The following is a 17,034-nucleotide window of genomic DNA, read 5'->3' on the forward strand; positions in this document are numbered from 1 at the left end:
TCTTTGCAAAAATATCTTCTACTTTCTCCCTTGTTGAAAATATGCAGCCTGTTGATCACTGAATGCGGTGCCTTTGCATCTGTCTGGAGCTTTAAGATGTTCGTGTTACACTGCTGCAGTCATTACACTTGGGTTATCCTGCCATCAGGCGGTCCCACAGTCGGCCAGAGTTCCAAAGTCTTGGTCCAGCGTCAGTTGCTGTCGCTTCTTCCCTGACGTCAGTGCGCCAGGGGTATATAAGATGCATCCGATGCCATTTTCTTCAGTCTTTCTTGCCACGCGGTGCCCGAAGCAAAAGTAGTTCGCAAGTGCCGGTCGGCCGACTCCTGAGATTTTCGAAGTCGAATTTCAGATCCGAAGTCTTCAATAAAGCTAAGTACCCGTTGAAACTTTTTCTTGCCTCAGACCGATGTCAGAAAAAGTTAATAATTGTATTTCTTGTGGGAAGCAAATACCTCATAAGGACTTCCACTCTTACTGTATTCCATGCCTAGCCCCTGATCACGACGTCACTAGTTGTCGGTTTTGTGCTAGATTTAACAAACGAACTATAAAACGACGTTTTGATTTTGTTTTGCACTACTTTGGCCAAAGGTTCAATTATACAATGCCGTCGGAAAAACCAATGACGGCAATTCATAAAAAAAACGCAAAGACAAGGATAAAGACAGGCATCTGAGGTCCAAAACCAACGACGAAGCCTCTTCTAGGCCAGTCGCTGGTTCTCAGTGAGGCGCTTTCACAACCCCTGACACCCGCTACCTCAGAGTCACAGGCCGCCTCCGACTCCCACGTGGAGACAACTAGGCCTCTGGAAACTCAAAGTATTGGGCCTACGGAAACTAATCCCGCAGATGGGTCCGGAGCCGCTGAGCAGGCATCAGCTTCTGAGGGTGTTTTCAGACCTTCACAACTTACCATTAAAGCAACAGCCAAGACAAAAACACCATTAAAGACAAAGAAGCAAGTACAGCATTCTCCTGGACAGTCCTCCATGCCTAAGAAACAGATGCTCAAAATGGCTGAAGACCTCGTTACTCTAATCAGGGGTTCCCATCCCCCTCCTGAGAAAAGGCCTAGTCTGGATACAGACTATGATTCCTCTGATCAGGTTTCCATTTCCTCTGATTCCTCTTCAGACCAGGGATACTCTTTACCCCCCTATGAGGACTCTGATGCTGAAGAATCTATCCCTTCAGCCTCTCCTCCTGAGGATTACTCTTTTGGTAAACTTTACATACCATGAGGGAGCATTTTCATTGGGAAAGTCATGATTATTCAGAATCCAAGAAAAGGCTCAGGGACTTCCTTTTATTGTCTCAACACAGGCCCCTGGCTGTTCCGCCTGTGTTAGATATTGTGGATGATGTGTTCTCTGAATCCAGCTTATCTCCTGATTCTTTGCCCCCTGCACCAGCCAAGCCAGATAGGTATTATAGAGTCCCTGACTCTCACAAGTCTTTATAAAAACCCTTCTGCAGACCCAGAAACCATTTCCCAGGATCCCAAAGGGGTGAAGGCTTCCATTGCAAACAATCCAGTCCCCTCTGACAGAGATTCTAGCGCATTGGATAGATGGGGGAAGAAAGTTTACACTTCTGCAACGTTAGCAGTAAGGGCTTTAAATTGCCAGTTTCACATGCTTAAGTACCAACAATATTTAATGGCTCAGTTAAAACAGAAAATGCTTGCAAGCTCAGAAACTCCTGACTATAAAGAAATGCAGGATTTATTGCATGCAGTTGAACAGGTGGGGAAACATACTCTGCAATGTGGTTTTGATTCTTTAGAGGCCTCTTGTAGAGCCACATTTACAGGTTCTGTGATTCGAAGACATGCTTGGTTAAAAGAACAGAGTTTACCTGATCATGTTAAGGCAAAATTATTGGATGCTCCTTTACAGCATGATACCTTGTTTGGTGTTAAGGCAGAAGAGGTGTTAAAGAAAATGGAGGAAAAAGCTAAATCTATGCAAACAGTCAAAGATTTCTTACAGGTACAGCCATCTCGATTTAGCAGAAATTGGCCTACAAAGAATTGGTCCTTTCCAGTGTCAGGCCACAGAGAGGCAGATACAGACGCCCAAGAGGCAGATCTCAACCCCAAGGCTCTAACAGACAACGACAGAGGTTGAGGACAAGTCTCAACCTTACAGGAAACCGTCCCAATGACTTCCCCCTTCGTATGCCAAGCACTTCACTTTTGGCAGCCCCCTTAGGGGGAAAACTAGCACTTTTTTCTCAAAATTGGCAAACAATCACCCAAGACAAATGGGTTCTGAATATTGTGTCTCAAGGTTACAGGTTCCACTTTCACACTTTACCAAGGCTAAAAGGAATGCCAAACCTGCCACAAAATCAATGGGCAGAGGCTCAAAAACAAATTTCATCCCTCATGGGCATGAGAGCTATTCAAAAAGTACCACAGCAGGAACAAGGACAAGGATTTTACTCAAGACTCTTCCTGGTCCCCAGAAAGGACAAAGCCTGGAGACCCATACTAGACCTTTCAACTCTAAATACTTACCTGGATGTTCCGAAATTCAAAATGTTGACACTACAGCAGCTTCTTCCCATGCTGGGCAAGAAGGCTTGGCTTGTTACTTTGGACCTAAAAGAGGCATACCTGCATGTCCCTATCAGACAAGATTGCAGAAGATACCTCAGATTCAAAGCTGGTACAATGCACTACCAATTCTCTGCACTGCCCTTTGGCTTATCTACTGCGCCCAGGGTCTTTACAAAGTGCCTGACACCAGTAATTGCATTTTGCAGACAAAAAGGAATTCAAATGTATCCATACCTGGACGACTGCCTCATTCAAGCAGAGAGAAAGGACATTCTTCTAAAGCATCTGGCGTTTGTAAAAAGGTTGCTAATTTCTCTAGGGTACACAGTAAACGAAAAGAAGTCAAAACTAGTGCCCTCACAACAGATAATATTCCTGGGTGCCAGCTTAAATACAACAGCCCCAGATGGCTTATCTCACGCCAGACAAACAAGGACAACTGACTCAGTATTTTCAATTACTGGCAAAAAAGTCCCATCTCCCTGCAAGAAAAATTCTGCAGGCCCTGGGATTCATGGCATCCTGCATACTACTAATTCCATATGCCAGACTGCATACGAGGAGATTACAATGGTACCTACAAAGTGTTTGGACTCAACACTCTCACAGTTTAGAAACAGTAATACCAATAATTCCCTGCCTACAATAGGAGTTTCGATGGTGGGCACAGGCATGTCACCTCAACAAGGGTCAGCCTTTCACTCTACCCACAGCCAGGCAGACTCTAACAACAGATGCTTTGGATTACGCCTGGGGAGCACACATGGCAGGAAAATGTATTCAAGGCAAGTGGACCACAGACCAAATACATCTTCACATCAATCAAAAAGAGATGTTGGCTGTTCAAAATGCCCTAACAGCTTTCAATGATCTTCTGCATCCAGGACAATTATTATTAAAGACAGACAACACCACAGTAATGTGGTACATAAACAAGCAAGGGGACACTCATTCTTCTCCCCTATGCAGGCAAGCCATGACCTTGTGGAACACAGCTCTAACTTATCAAGTTCATCTGCAAGCACAATTCCTGCCAGGAAAGAAAAACACTCTGGCAGACGAGCTAAGCAGAAATATCATGGACCCTCACAAATGGAAACTGAATCCACAAATCTTCAGCATGGTAACGCAAAAATGGGGATGCCCAGACATAGATCTTTTTGCCTCCCCACTGAATTGCCAACTACAAAAATTCTGCACAAGGACTTACCACACACAAGCATGGAAAGTGGATGCTCTTTCATTCAGCTGGAAAAGCTTATGCCTTCCCACCACTGCCTCTCCTTTCAAAGGTACTCCTAAAAGCCAGACAAGAAAAACCACAGATGATCCTGATTGCTCCAGACTGGCCAGCCAGCACTGGTACCCAATCTTAAAGAACTTAGCTCAAGGCCCACCATGGATTTTGCCTCAAATTTCACACCTTCTGACTCAACAAAACAATCAGATCTTGCACGGTCAGCTCAAAACCCTAAACCTGGCTGCATGGCAGATTCATTAGTCAACCAGGCAACACCTGTCTCTAAAGCTGTTATGGATGTCATTTTGGAGGCCAGAAGGCCTAGCACCAGGAAATCTTACTCAGAAAAATGGATGAGATTCTGTGCCTGGAACCAGGCTTAAAGCCTTGACCCTCTTGTCCCAAACTTTCCTCAGATTTTACAATACTTAACTGAGATGCTGGACAAAGGCCTATCCTTCTCATAAATTAAGATCCACGCCTCTGCCATTTCAGCACATTACAACACGAATCCTCCTTTATTCTCTCATCCCTTGCTAAAGCAGTACCTCAGAGTGGCTAAAAACATAAGACCGCCCCGGAGAGCACCAACACCAACTTGGGACCTCAATTTTGTTTTGGAAAAACTGACCTTGCCACCTTTTGAGCCAGCCAATACAGCCAAACTAAAATTTTTATCATGGAAAACAGCTCTGCTCCTGGCAGTAAGAGTCTCAGAGCTACAGGCATTAATGGCAGTGGAACCTTTTATAATTTTTCATCAGGACAGGGTTTCTTTAAGGACAAACCCTACCTTTATGCCAAAGGTGGTATCTAGTGTGGCTCTTAACCAAACCATCCATTTGCCAACTTTTTATCCAAACCCCCAGAATGAAGGGGAGAAACTTCTGCACTCTTTGGACATACACAGGCAGCTACACTTCTACTTGGACAAAACAAAAGCTTTCAGGAAAACTGAGCAACTGTTTGTAGCATATGCTGCAGGATCACAGGGCAAAGCTATCTCAAAGCAGAGTATTTCCAAATAGATAGGACACTGTATTCGATGTTCTTCATCTCACATTGCTGCAGTCCTTACACTTGGGTAGTCCGCTGTCCTCGGTCGGCCCGAATATCAAAGTATAAGGCTGACGTCGGTCAAGGCGCATTTGACTGACATCAGGACGTCAGGGTACAAATGCGCATGACCGACGTCATATCCTCAGTCTTTTTTGCCGCATGGTCCGATGCAGAAGCAGCGTTGCAAGTGCCGGTTGGCGTTCTGAAATTATTCGATTTCGGAGTTTCAGACCGAGTCAAAGTTGGCTAAGTACCCCGTTGGGGAATATTTTAGTTTTTTCTTGCCTCAGTGGTTTACCGGATGTCAGAAAAAGTGAATAATTGTATTTCTTGTGGGAAACAGATACCACATAGAGACTACCATACTTTGTGTATTCCTTGTTTAGGGCCTGAGCACGACGTTGTTGGGTGTCGCTGTGGTGCTAGATTCAATAAGCGCATTATTAAGAGAAGATTAGATTGTGCCAGGTTAGTCTTCGGGAAGCGGTGCAATTATAAAATGCCGCCGGATGCTCCGCGCCGCTTCTTCAAGAAGCACAAGGACAAAGCAGTTAAACCTAGGCTAGAGGAACCGCCAGTACCGGACGCCGGTTCTTTAGAGGTGTCGGTGGAGCCGGTGGTTCCACCAGAGGTTTCTTTGGGATCCCAGGGAGAGACTTTGTTATTGCAGGATGTGGCCTCTCAGGAGGCAGGCCAGGCTGATGGGGCTTCTCAGGTTACTATACTCCCCTCCCTGCCTAGGGTGGTTAGGCCCTCTCCTTCTGTTTCCAAGGCTTCTCCCAGGGCAGGCCAGGTTTAGCTTCAGTTGGTGTTACCCTAGCTCTTCAGGAACTGTGCCCAAGAAGCATATGCTTAAAATGGCAGAAGATTTGATTACTTTGATTAGGGTTCTATGCCCCTCCTGATAAGAGACCTAGGGTGGAGCCTGAGCTAGGGAGTTTTGAGCAGGCTTCAGATGTTTCAGAGTCTTCGGCTGAAGACTTGCAGGAGTACTCTCCTTATTCTGATTCTGATGTGGATGATTCTACTCCTTCTGCTTCTCCTCCTGAGGATTTTTCTTTTTCAGAAACTCTTCATTCCATGAGGGAGCATTTTAAGTGGGAAGGTCAGGACTTCTCTGATTCCAGGAAAAGGCTTAGGGAATTTTGTTTTACCCCAGCATAGGCCTTTAACTATACCTCCTGTTTTGGATGTAGTGGAAGATGTTTTTACAGAGGCTTCTCTTAATCCTGATTCTTTGCCTCCTGCTCCTGTTAAACCGGATAGGTATTACAGGGTGCCTGAAGCTCATAAGTATCTTTTTAAGAGTCCTAGGGCAGACCCAGAAACTGTTAGCCAGGGGCCTAAAGGTGTTAAGGCTTCTGTTAAGAATCCGGTTCCTGCAGACAAAGAGGCCAGGGCCTTGGATAGATGGGGAAAGAAAGTTTATACTTCTTCCACTCTTGCTATGAGGGCTTTGAATTGCCAGTTTCACATGTTGAAATACCAAAACTATCTCCTTTCACAATTGAAGTCTAAAGTTGATGCTCTGGCAGAAGGTATTGATTGTAAAGAGTTGCAAGATTTAGTACATGTTTCTGAACAGGTGGGTAAGCAGTCTTTGCAATGTGGTTTTGATGCTGTACAGGCCTCGTCTAGGGTGGCTGCCACTGGGTCAGTTCTTCGCAGGCACGCCTGGCTGAGGGATCAAAATGTATCTGAACATGTTAAAACAAGGATTTTAGATGCTCCTTTACAATCTGACGTGTTGTTTGGTCCTCCTGTTGAGGCAGTTTTAAAGAAAATGGAAGACAAGGCTAAGTCTATGCAGACTGTTAAAGATTTGTTGCAGGTCCAGCCTCCAAAGTTTAGTAGAAATTGGCCTACTAAGGGGTGGACGTATCCTTCTTATGATTCCCAGTCTAGGGGTAGATCTAGACGTGGTAGGGGCAGAGCTCAGGGCTCTTTCAGGCCTAGAACAGGGAGTTCTCCTGCACAGTCTTCGAGTGAGGGCAGGGGTCAGTCCTTTCGTAAACAGACCCAATGACCTACCTTTTCAGCTGCCAGAGCCTTCTCGTCTGGCAGCACCTTTGGGAGGAAGGTTGGCACTTTTCAAAGAAAATTGGAGTTTAATTACCCAAGACAAATGGGTATTGGATATCATACACCACGGTTACAGGTTTTATTTCCATACCTTGCCTCCTTTCAAAGGCATGCCAGACGTTCCTCCACAACAAAGAATAGAGGCTCACAAGCAAGTTTCTCTGTTACTCCAAATAGGGGCCATACAGCCGGTCCCTATGCCAGAAGTGGGCCTAGGATTTTATTCTCGCCTGTTCCTAGTACCAAAGAAGGGGAACACGTGGAGACCAATTTTGGATTTATCTACCCTCAACACTTATCTGGACATTCCCAAGTTCAAAATGTTGACGTTACAGCAGCTTTTACCTCTGCTGGGCAAAGATCATTGGATGGTAACTTTGGATCTCAAGGAGGCTTACCTTCATGTTCCTATCAGACTAAGTTGCAGGAAGTATCTGCGTTTTCGAGCTGGGACTTCTCACTATCAGTTCTCTGCATTGCCCTTTGGCTTATCTACTGCCCAGAGTGTTCACGAAAGTTCTGGCTCCAGTGATAGCTTTCTTCAGGCTAAAAGGAATACAGATCTATCCTTATTTGGACGACTGCCTGATTCTGGCTCAAGGAAGGAAGAGCTTCTTCATCATTTGGAATATGTGATAGCAGTGCTAAGATGCCTGGGGTATTCTGTGAACGAAATAAAGTCCAGTCTAGTACCCTCTCAGGACATGTGCTTTCTGGGTGTGAGACTGAATACAGCATCCCAGATGGCCTTTTTAACCCCGGACAAACAAAAGAGTCTATCCCTTTACTTCCATCAACTATCTCATCAGTCCGGGCTGACTGCAAGGACAGTCCTTCAAGCCTTAGGGTTCATGGCATCTTGTATTCTGGTGCTTCCCAATGCCAAACTGCATATGAGGAAGCTGCAATGGTATCTCAAAATGTATGGACACAGCACTGCCAGGATCTGGACACTGTCATTCAAATAATACCTTGCATTCAAAAGGAATTTTTGTGGTGGGCTCAGGAATGTCACCTAAACAAGGGACTCTCTGTGACCCGGCCAGAGGCGAGTCAGATTTTAACGACAGATGCCTCAGACAAAGCTTGGGAGCTCATCTAAATGGAAAGTGGATACAAGACAAGTGGCCTGCCAGACTACAACATCTACATATCAACCTGAAGGAGATGTTAGCAGTCCAGTTTGCATTAATAGCTTTCAAGGATTTACTTCTTCCAGGGCAGGTGTTGATTCTAACAGACAACACAACTGTCATGTGGTACATCAACAAGCAAGGGGAACGATTCTTATCCTCTATGCAGGCAAGCAATGATTTTGTGGGAGACTGCTCTCAGTTTACAGCTCAATCTTCAGGCAAGGTTTCTGCCAGGAGCACAGAACTCCTTAGCAGATGTGTTGAGCAGGCAATTATGGATCCCCACGAGTGGAAATTGGATCCTCATGTATTTCAGAAATTGACAGTGTCATGGGGAACTCCAGACATAGATCTGTTCGCTTCTCCACTAAACCATCAGCTGCCAAAGTTTTGCACAAAAGGTTTCATCCCACAGCTTGGAGAGTGGATGCTCTTTCTTTCAATTGGAGCAATCTTCATGTGTATGCCTTTCCACCTCTGCCTCTCCTCCCAAAGGTACTTCTAAAGGTCAGACAGGACAAGCCAAGGATGATTTTAATAGCTCCAGATTGGCCTCGACAGCACTGGTACCCATTACTGAGAAGTCTAGTACGGAAGCCTCCATGGCCTTTGCCTCGCATTCCACACCTGTTGTCACAGGAGGACAGCCATTTGCTCAATGTCAAGCTTCACTCTCTGCACCTAACAGCCTGGCATATTCTGTTTTGAACCGTAGTGGGCCTCCACTTCCTCAGCAAGTTTTGAATGTTATTTTGGAAGCTAGAAGGCCTAGTACAAGGAAAGTGTACGCAGATAAATGGAAGAGATTTTTATTTTGGAGTGCAGCAAAGATTTTGATGTTTCTGAGCCTAATTTGAGTGTGGCTCTTCAATATCTTACTGAGTTACTGGACAAAGGTTTGTCTTTCTCTTCATTAAGGTTCATGCTGCAGCAATTTCGCTCACTATGATTGTGACCCACCATTGTTTTCTCATCCTTTGTTCAAGCAATTTCTTAGAGGGCAAAGAATATAAGACCCCACGAAGAGCTCCTACTCCTGCTTGGGATCTCAATTTTGTGTTGGAGAAACTCACTCTACAACCTTTTGAGCCTGCAGCTCCTTCTGAGTTGAAATATTTATCATGGAAGACTGCTTTTTTGTTGGCCATTACCTCTGCAAGAAGGGTTTCTGAATTGCAGGCCCTTATGGCGGTTGAGCCTTTCTTGATTTTCCATAAGGATAGGGTATCTTTACGTACTAATCCTTCCTTTATGCCTAAAGTGGTTTCTAGTGTGGCTTTAAACCAAACTATTCATTTGCCTACTTTTTATGCAAATCCCCAAAATAAAGGGGAAAAGATTTTGCACACTTTAGATGTACACAGGCAGTTGCGATATTATTTGGACAGAACTAAAGGGTTCAGGCAGTCTCAGCAGTTGTTTGTTTCTTTTGCTTTGGGTTCTCAGGGCAAGCCTGTGTCAAAACAAACTATTTCTAAGTGGATTGGGTTTTGCATTGCTTTCTGTTATTCCCATCATGGCAAGGAGATTCCAGCTGGGATTAGGCCTCATTCCACTAGGGCTACTGCCACTTGACAGCCTTTTGAGGGGAGTGGCAACCAAGGATATTTTGGAGGCAGCTACTTGGAGTTCAGTGCATACTTTCTCTAGGCATTATCACCTACCACTTTACTCTAAATCCAGGGCTGGTTTTGCCACTGCTGTTTTGCAGGGCATTTTGGCAGCTCCTGCTTCCTTGTAGTTTGGCCATCCTCCCTTACCTCTGCTTTGGGATTCTACCCAAGTGTAAGGACTGCAGCAATGTGAGATGAAGAACATAGTACAGTTTTGTACCTACCATAAATGTAGATGTTCGAAGATCCACATTGCTGCAGTCCAATTTACCCTCCCTCCTTCCCCTCTGTAGTTAGAAGTGGTTGTGTGGGTTGAGTTGTAAATATTGTGTATATTGTATATATTGTACATATAATTAGTGCAAGGGTGGTTAGTTGTTTGTTTGCTGTCTTTTGGTTTTGACCTTAATGTTTAGGGTCTTCTGACATCTGGGGCAAGAAAAGACTGAGGTTTATGACGTCGGTCATGCGCATTTGTACCCTGACGTCCTGATGTCAGTCAAATGCGCCTTGACCGACGTCAGCCTTATACTTTGATATTCGGGCCGACCGAGGACAGCGGACTACCCAAGTGTAAGGACTGCAGCAATGTGGATCTTCGAACATCTACATTTATGGTAGGTACAAAACTGTACTTTACTGCTACACACAGCATGGAAAATCAGTACCTAATAACATTAGGCCACATTCTACCAGAGCAACAGCCACTTCAACAGCCTTTCTCAGAGGAGTACCAACCAAGGAAATTTTGGAGGCTGCAACTTGGAGTTTCAGTGCACACCTTTACCAAGCATTACCACTTGCCTCTTTACTCTAAATCCAGAGCAGGGTTTGCCACTGCAGTTCTGCTAGGCCTCATAGCCAATCCTAACTCTTTATAGACCAGCCACCCTACCTTAGCTTTGGGATTCTTCCCAAGTGTAATGACTGCAGCAGTGTAACACGATGAACATAGTACAGTTTTGTACCTACCATAAATGTAGATGTTCGAGTGTTCACACTGCTGCAGTCCAGATTACCCTTCCTCCATCCCCTCTGTCCTAGCTGGACTTATCTATACCGTTCTATCCTATACAACCTTTGTGGTGTATTTGCTTGCAACTTGAAGGTATTGTTTTTTATTTTTTTATATATGTTTTATTAGCAATATGTATTGCCTACCTACTTGGGGGCACCTGACATCTGGGACAAGAAAAACTGAAGAAAATGGCGTTGGATGCATCTTATATATCCCTGGCGCACTGACGTCAGGGAAGAAGTGACAGCAACCGACGCCGGACCAAGACTTTGGAACTCTGGCCGACTGCGGGACCGCCTGACGGCAGGATAACCCAAGTGTAATGACTGCAGCAGTGTGAACACTCGAACATCTATATTTATGGTAGGTACAAAACTGTACTTTTTATGTCTCAGTCTGTCTCTTGCAAAAAGAAATGTAGAATGCATTATTTTCCGTTTAAACTGTACAAACACAGTTTAGTCTTTGTGAGAGTGCAAGCAATGCAAAACATTGCTAGGCGCAGAATACTATCTTTTATTTAAATTGCAAAATATTTTTAGCCATCTTCATTGAGCAACTCAGAACAGCGAACGTTTTCTACTGCTTAGAGAGTTTACCAGTTCATGGCTAAAACTGCGTGATGCAAAAAAGTCAACATTTGGAACAACTTTTGTCTTAATAGCTGTAATGGCCAAATCCTGTCTTTAAAAAGACAGCTTCTGTGAATGCTGAGAATATGCATTCATCATTCTATCTGTATGTATCTTATTAGTTCCTGTCTGCATGACAAATTACCTCATGTATTTTTTTTCTTCATTGTTCCTGCTGTTTGACAGAAATAATTCCACAGTTTACTTTAATAGACCAATACAGCATGTTGTTAATGTTGTCTGGGACCAAAAAGCATTAATTTATTCGCTTATCTTTCACTGCTGACATGCAATTAAAAAAAGTTTGTCTACTGTCCATATATCTTGCAGAATGAAAAACTGAAAAAAACAGTTTTCAGTTCTGTTTTCTTTCCACCAAAATATACTCTGTGGACAAGAAATTCCTTCCACCCCAGCCCTCCCTTTCATTTGCTGAAGATGTTTTAAAGTATGTTCGTTTTGGCTAATTTGAAGAGCTTGGGACCCTGTTTTCTTCTGTTTTGTCATAGCGTCCTCCTGTTTGAGATAGGCAGATGAGATAACATGTCAGTTCTTTAAAAAAAAAAAAAAAAAACTGGCTAAGCAATACTAATGTTGAGAGGTTCCTTATTACTCCCCATTATTAATAGATTCACCAAGACATGAAAGCAGTTTGAGGTAAAACTTAGATTAACAGCACAGAGTGAAGTCTAACATAGACTAAATAGACTGGCATGATTTCATGTAGTCTAAAACAGGCTTACAACATGGAAGTCAGCTACAACATTTTAGCAAAATGGAACCATATTCTGGAAATTTCCTTTCAGTACTCTACACTTTCTCATGACTTAATGCACACTTTTAAACAAGTCTGTGTCCATTATGGAGCAAAGAACAGAACAAGGTTAATTATAATATTACTTTTGTAACAAAGCAGTACTTATGAGCCTTATGTAGCTTACATCCTATAGTTACTATATACATGCATGTCAGAATATAAACAAGTATCTGATCTGAAATACAGAAATCCATTTGTCAGTTGTAAAGATTGAAATAATTCTACCAGAGAAAATCCATTCTGACATTTGTATTTTGATATTTCAATATTATACTCAACAAAGATGCATCTGCCAGCTTCTTCTCTGCACCACGGGTTCTTGGGTAAGTACAAGGCTAGCTGCCCTTTTTGGGGCAGATTTTTTTTTTTTTTTAAGTCTAGCCAGTTTCTCTTTTGATGCTCGAATTAACCTGTCCCTTCAGGTGTTATATTGTCCTTGCTCATCTCATGTTTCATTGTATATAACCCCTAGTGAGAATAATTGAGATAAATACCATAGTTTATTTGAGGGACCCATGCATGGGTAAAGCTTTGAGGAGCTGCCTATATCCATTAGCAGTGGAGGGGGGGGCAGTTTTGGGGTACATTTTCTTACTTATTCATAAGTCCAATTTGTATTTGAATATGGACAGTGATTAACTTTGTTTTTACGTGGAACAGGAGTTTGTTCCAGAGAAATGGTATCCTCTGCGAGATATAACTGTCCCTCTAAACCATTATTTGATGGTATAGAAGAGGTTTATAACCCTGGAAGTTGTATGCAAGATGCAGTTTAGCCTCTTAGCAAATATGTTGGATGCGGGGCATTGTGACAGGGCTATGAGTCGGTCTGTGTAGGACGTGTTTATGGCTTGTATCCCTTTCGTAAGTTTTCTCTGCGGCAGTTTAGTTTTTGCATGCATCTGTACAGATACATTTCAAAAGGGGCATTATACTCAATGACTGGCCTAATGAGAGCTTAGTAGAGGGGGACAATGACCTCCTTAGATTTGTTTGTAATGCCTTTGTTTACAAGTAGCGCATTATAGATTTTTACTTCATTGGACAAATGCTAGTCGAAAGTTGGGTCACTGTCCACTTAAGTTCCCAAATCCCAAACAACTGGGTTATCTCTTTCAGATATATTATCATTATGGTAGTTTCCCTGGGTAGATGACTTCAAAAAGAATATGATAATGCATTTTTGGCATTAATTCCATTCCATGCTTCTGATGCCATTTATTTGTTTGGGGAAAACCTTGACATAATCTTGTGATAGTAGGAGTGTATCCCAGTACCAGCTGGATAAGTAGTTCCTTTTATGAAATGCCTCTCCTCCATGTGGGATTTGAACATCACAGATGAGGCTTTTCTTTCTGTTGTGTAAGCTTCTGGCTTGGTTGCACTGTAGTCTTTTTTCTGATGGATTTCACTTTTGTGTATAGTGACTTTAAGCTTCAGAACCCATAAATAGGGAAGCTTGTCCAATCTTTTACAAAAGCAGGGTGTACTTCAAGATATACTCGCATTTGCTTCAAAGGTAGTTTCAGAATTTCCATAAACTAGACTTTGTCTGTTTTTGCATTTATAGTAACCAGGGGGGGAAAGGCTGTTCACTCCATGCTGTACAGCTTCAACTCTGTTGAGCAGTCTCATTCTAGCTAACTTTTGGCTTTGTTTGTTACATGGAGATAATAGCTCACTACTGACAAGTTACACTTTCCAAGTAGATTGACAGCAGTATCATCTTTTGCTATCAGGTGGTGAATTACCCATTGGCAAATTGAATTGCTGTGATTGTATATTTTGAAATATCTCCATTGTAGACATCTGAACCCATAGCTACTTTTGTCTGTGGTGCAGTCCATCAAGAATTACTATTGGAGTCCTGGAATTGGGCCTCATCTGGTAGAACATTATTCCAGGATTTAGCATTCTAAATTGGGTAGGAATATAGCTTCTCCTAGGGTGGTGGTTACTGCCTCTCTTATTCAGCTGAAACAAAGACCCAACAATGAGGAATCTTGGTGGTAGATTTAAGGAAACATTCTTATATTAGGTGTTCTATTAAAGGCTCTTCATCCTAGTGGAGTTTCCTATTGTAGCTCGTTATGCAATTTTTTTTTATTGTTGGTGCATAAGTAAGGTCATCATTGCCATTTCTGGATTTGCAGGAATTTGTCTTGTTGGCAAGGGTTGAGCTGATAGGTTTGGGGAAAACATATGTTTCTGTATATGGTGCTTGACATTACATCAAGCATCAGAATTGAAGTATGGATGTTCTCAAAAACATGGGCTTTTTGTTAAACTTTGGTAAATGATGAAGCCAAAGAAAGCCCAATCACAGATAAACGTCCTTCCTACAAGTTGGATGAAATGGTATGCACTTGTTTTTTTTCATCTCCTTTGCTTCTAACAGAGGATGCTGCATTGACCAAGCAAACTCAGTGGATTGCCAGTATCATTGATTTTTGTTAGCAGAAGGCAAGTAGGTTTATCTTCATGTGCTTAAAGGATGTTCCTTCTGAGAATGGTTGTTTTCAGTGCATGTTACAGAATCTTGACCATTCATTTGTGCTGCTGCTGCCATTTAATTGACAGAACAAACCTCCAGACACTGACCTTACTGTCTTTAAAATAGCTCATCACTATGAGTTGCACTCCTAATTAAATTAGCTTAACCAGTTAATCCCATTAGATTTAGATATGTTTCTCTCTTCAGTGTGTGCTTCGAGTCTGTCTGTTCAATTTAAAGTGATGATATCCAGTAATTACGTAACTTCATTACTTTTCATCACCATCCTTATAGGTTCATAGGTTCATACTAGGCTATCTGCCCTAGGGCATTTATAAGCCTAGCCAGAGTGTGTTTGGCTTTCGCCACCCATTTTAAATTAATTTTGCTATATATATTAGGTTTTCAGAAGTTCCCCTGGTCACAAATGAATTTAGACCTTTATAGGATACAGTCTTTAGGTGCCACAGTCCTAGATCAAGTACCTTTCCGTAAATCAATATTTCTCTCTTCATTATATTTAAATATTATTTAATACATGTATTTTTATGTAATAAGTTTCCTTTCTAGTCTGACATAGAAATGCCACTGCATGCACTACCAAAGAGCGCACACATCCATATGCATTGAGTATGCACTCAGAAGAACTTGTGATGAGAGAGCTTTTAGGAAGCAGATCTTAGCTTGTACATCCACTGGTAAAGGCTGTGTTAAAGATCAATTGATAAGAATTAACAAGTGGACTTCTAGACAATAACAAGCAAAACAGTGCTTCAGCTGAGTGCATGATGACTATGCATATCAAACATTGAGCTCTATACAGAATGTATTATGGACTGTAACAGGTATTCAGAATTGTTTAATAAATATGCCATGTTAAGTCTGCTTTTCTTAAATTCTAGCAGAATGAATTGTAAGAGCACAAGTATAAACTCATCGTAGTTTATTTTTTAGCCCCAAAGATATTTGAATTGGCCTGCAATACTAGATCAGTTTGAGTACAGTCTTAACTTTTCAGCTTATATTTCTTTTAAGCAGTTTAAACTGTATGCTATATTTTGCAGAACCTTCTCGAAAAAGTGGCTAAACTAGAAGAGCTTTCCACAAAAAAAGAAATGTTCATTCAGTCCAGCAAAATGATTGTGAAGTTCCGAGATGATCACATAGCTCGTTTGGAGAAAACATTGAGAGAGAATGCATGCACTTTACCTGCTGAAGACAAGGATGCTCAAATCAGCGAGCTCATCCGAGAGATAAAAGCCTTAAAAGAACAGGTGAAACTTGTAGTTCTGTCATTCAGCCTTTTTACAACATATTGAAGATGAGAGCATTCTTACTGATATGTGTAGAATTTCTAAAACTTGGCAGTTTAACCTTAAAACTTAAATGCTCAGTACTTGCTGTATTGCACACTTTATAGTGCTGCTGAAGAGCTATTTAATGCATACAGCTTGGAACCAAGGTCCTTTTTTTATCCCTGTGGCTTTCCCGGTTTGATGGTCCTTTTTTATAGGTTGCTAAAGACGGACTATTATCAGGGGCCTCCCCATGGGAGAGTCCCCCCCCGGTTTCAGTCCCTGTAAAAACAGTTAAATATTCTTCTTTAAGGCTCACTGCTGCTCTTTGACTTTTTTTGTATGGGATTTTGCAGCAGGCAGGCATTCAACTATCTGGCTAGACAAACATAATGGTTTTGACATCTCTGTGAATGGCTGTCTTTCTCAAGTCATGAAAATCAGTAGGGCGTGTTGTATAAAAAGAGAGAGTAGCAACCGTGGTATCTTCAGTATTGTGCGTTTTGCCAGAGAGTACTTGGAGTCTATCTGTTTGTACCCTCTTGGGCGATTTCTAAAGTTGCAGTAAGCACCCATTTTGGGATGTTTTCGATTTTATTTTGTAGATTTGCTATATTGCATTGTGATTGCATCTAGATATGCAAATTAGAGATATTTTCAAGCCAGATGTAATCAATGAGAAAAGGTCACTTAACAGTTGTGCTTGTGGCCAGTAGATCCTTGCAAAGGATTTTCAGCTTCACTATTGTCTTCTGCTTTTGAGTGTTTTCATCTTCACTGTCTTTTTCTTCCTTGGTCTATCATAAACTTGATCATAACCTTTGTTGCCTCATTTAATGAGAGTCTTGTAAAGGGTGTGAGCACTGATCTCCTTGTTAGAGGATAAAATTTGGCTTTAGGACAAAGGGCAGTTGCCCCTAAAAGAGAGGATTTCTCTCGTGCTTGACAGAGCAGGGAGTTTTAAACATCCTAAGACAGAGTAAAAAATCAGCTGTGAAAGGTTCCATAGGCAGAGAGCTTGGGCACCTTTGTGTCTTTAACACTTTTATTGAATTAACACTTGTGACATAGGCAGGTTTA

The 17,034-nt window shown here is 42.2% G+C and overlaps 1 protein-coding gene across 1 annotated transcript in view; it reads left to right on the forward strand.

The window, feature by feature from the left end:
* KIF15 (kinesin family member 15) overlaps positions 1-17,034 on the forward strand; it is a 2,415,358-nt gene that overhangs the window by 875,544 nt on the left and 1,522,780 nt on the right. The window contains exon 15 of the mRNA XM_044065522.1: positions 15,724-15,933. Coding sequence (XP_043921457.1) covers positions 15,724-15,933 — 210 coding nt within the window. The remainder of the gene's footprint in view (positions 1-15,723; positions 15,934-17,034) is intronic.

The sequence above is a fragment of the Protopterus annectens genome, chromosome 3.part0, assembly GCF_019279795.1.
Source record: "Protopterus annectens isolate FY-2018-M chromosome 3.part0, PAN1.0, whole genome shotgun sequence".
Classification (NCBI taxonomy): Eukaryota; Metazoa; Chordata; order Ceratodontiformes; family Protopteridae; genus Protopterus; species Protopterus annectens.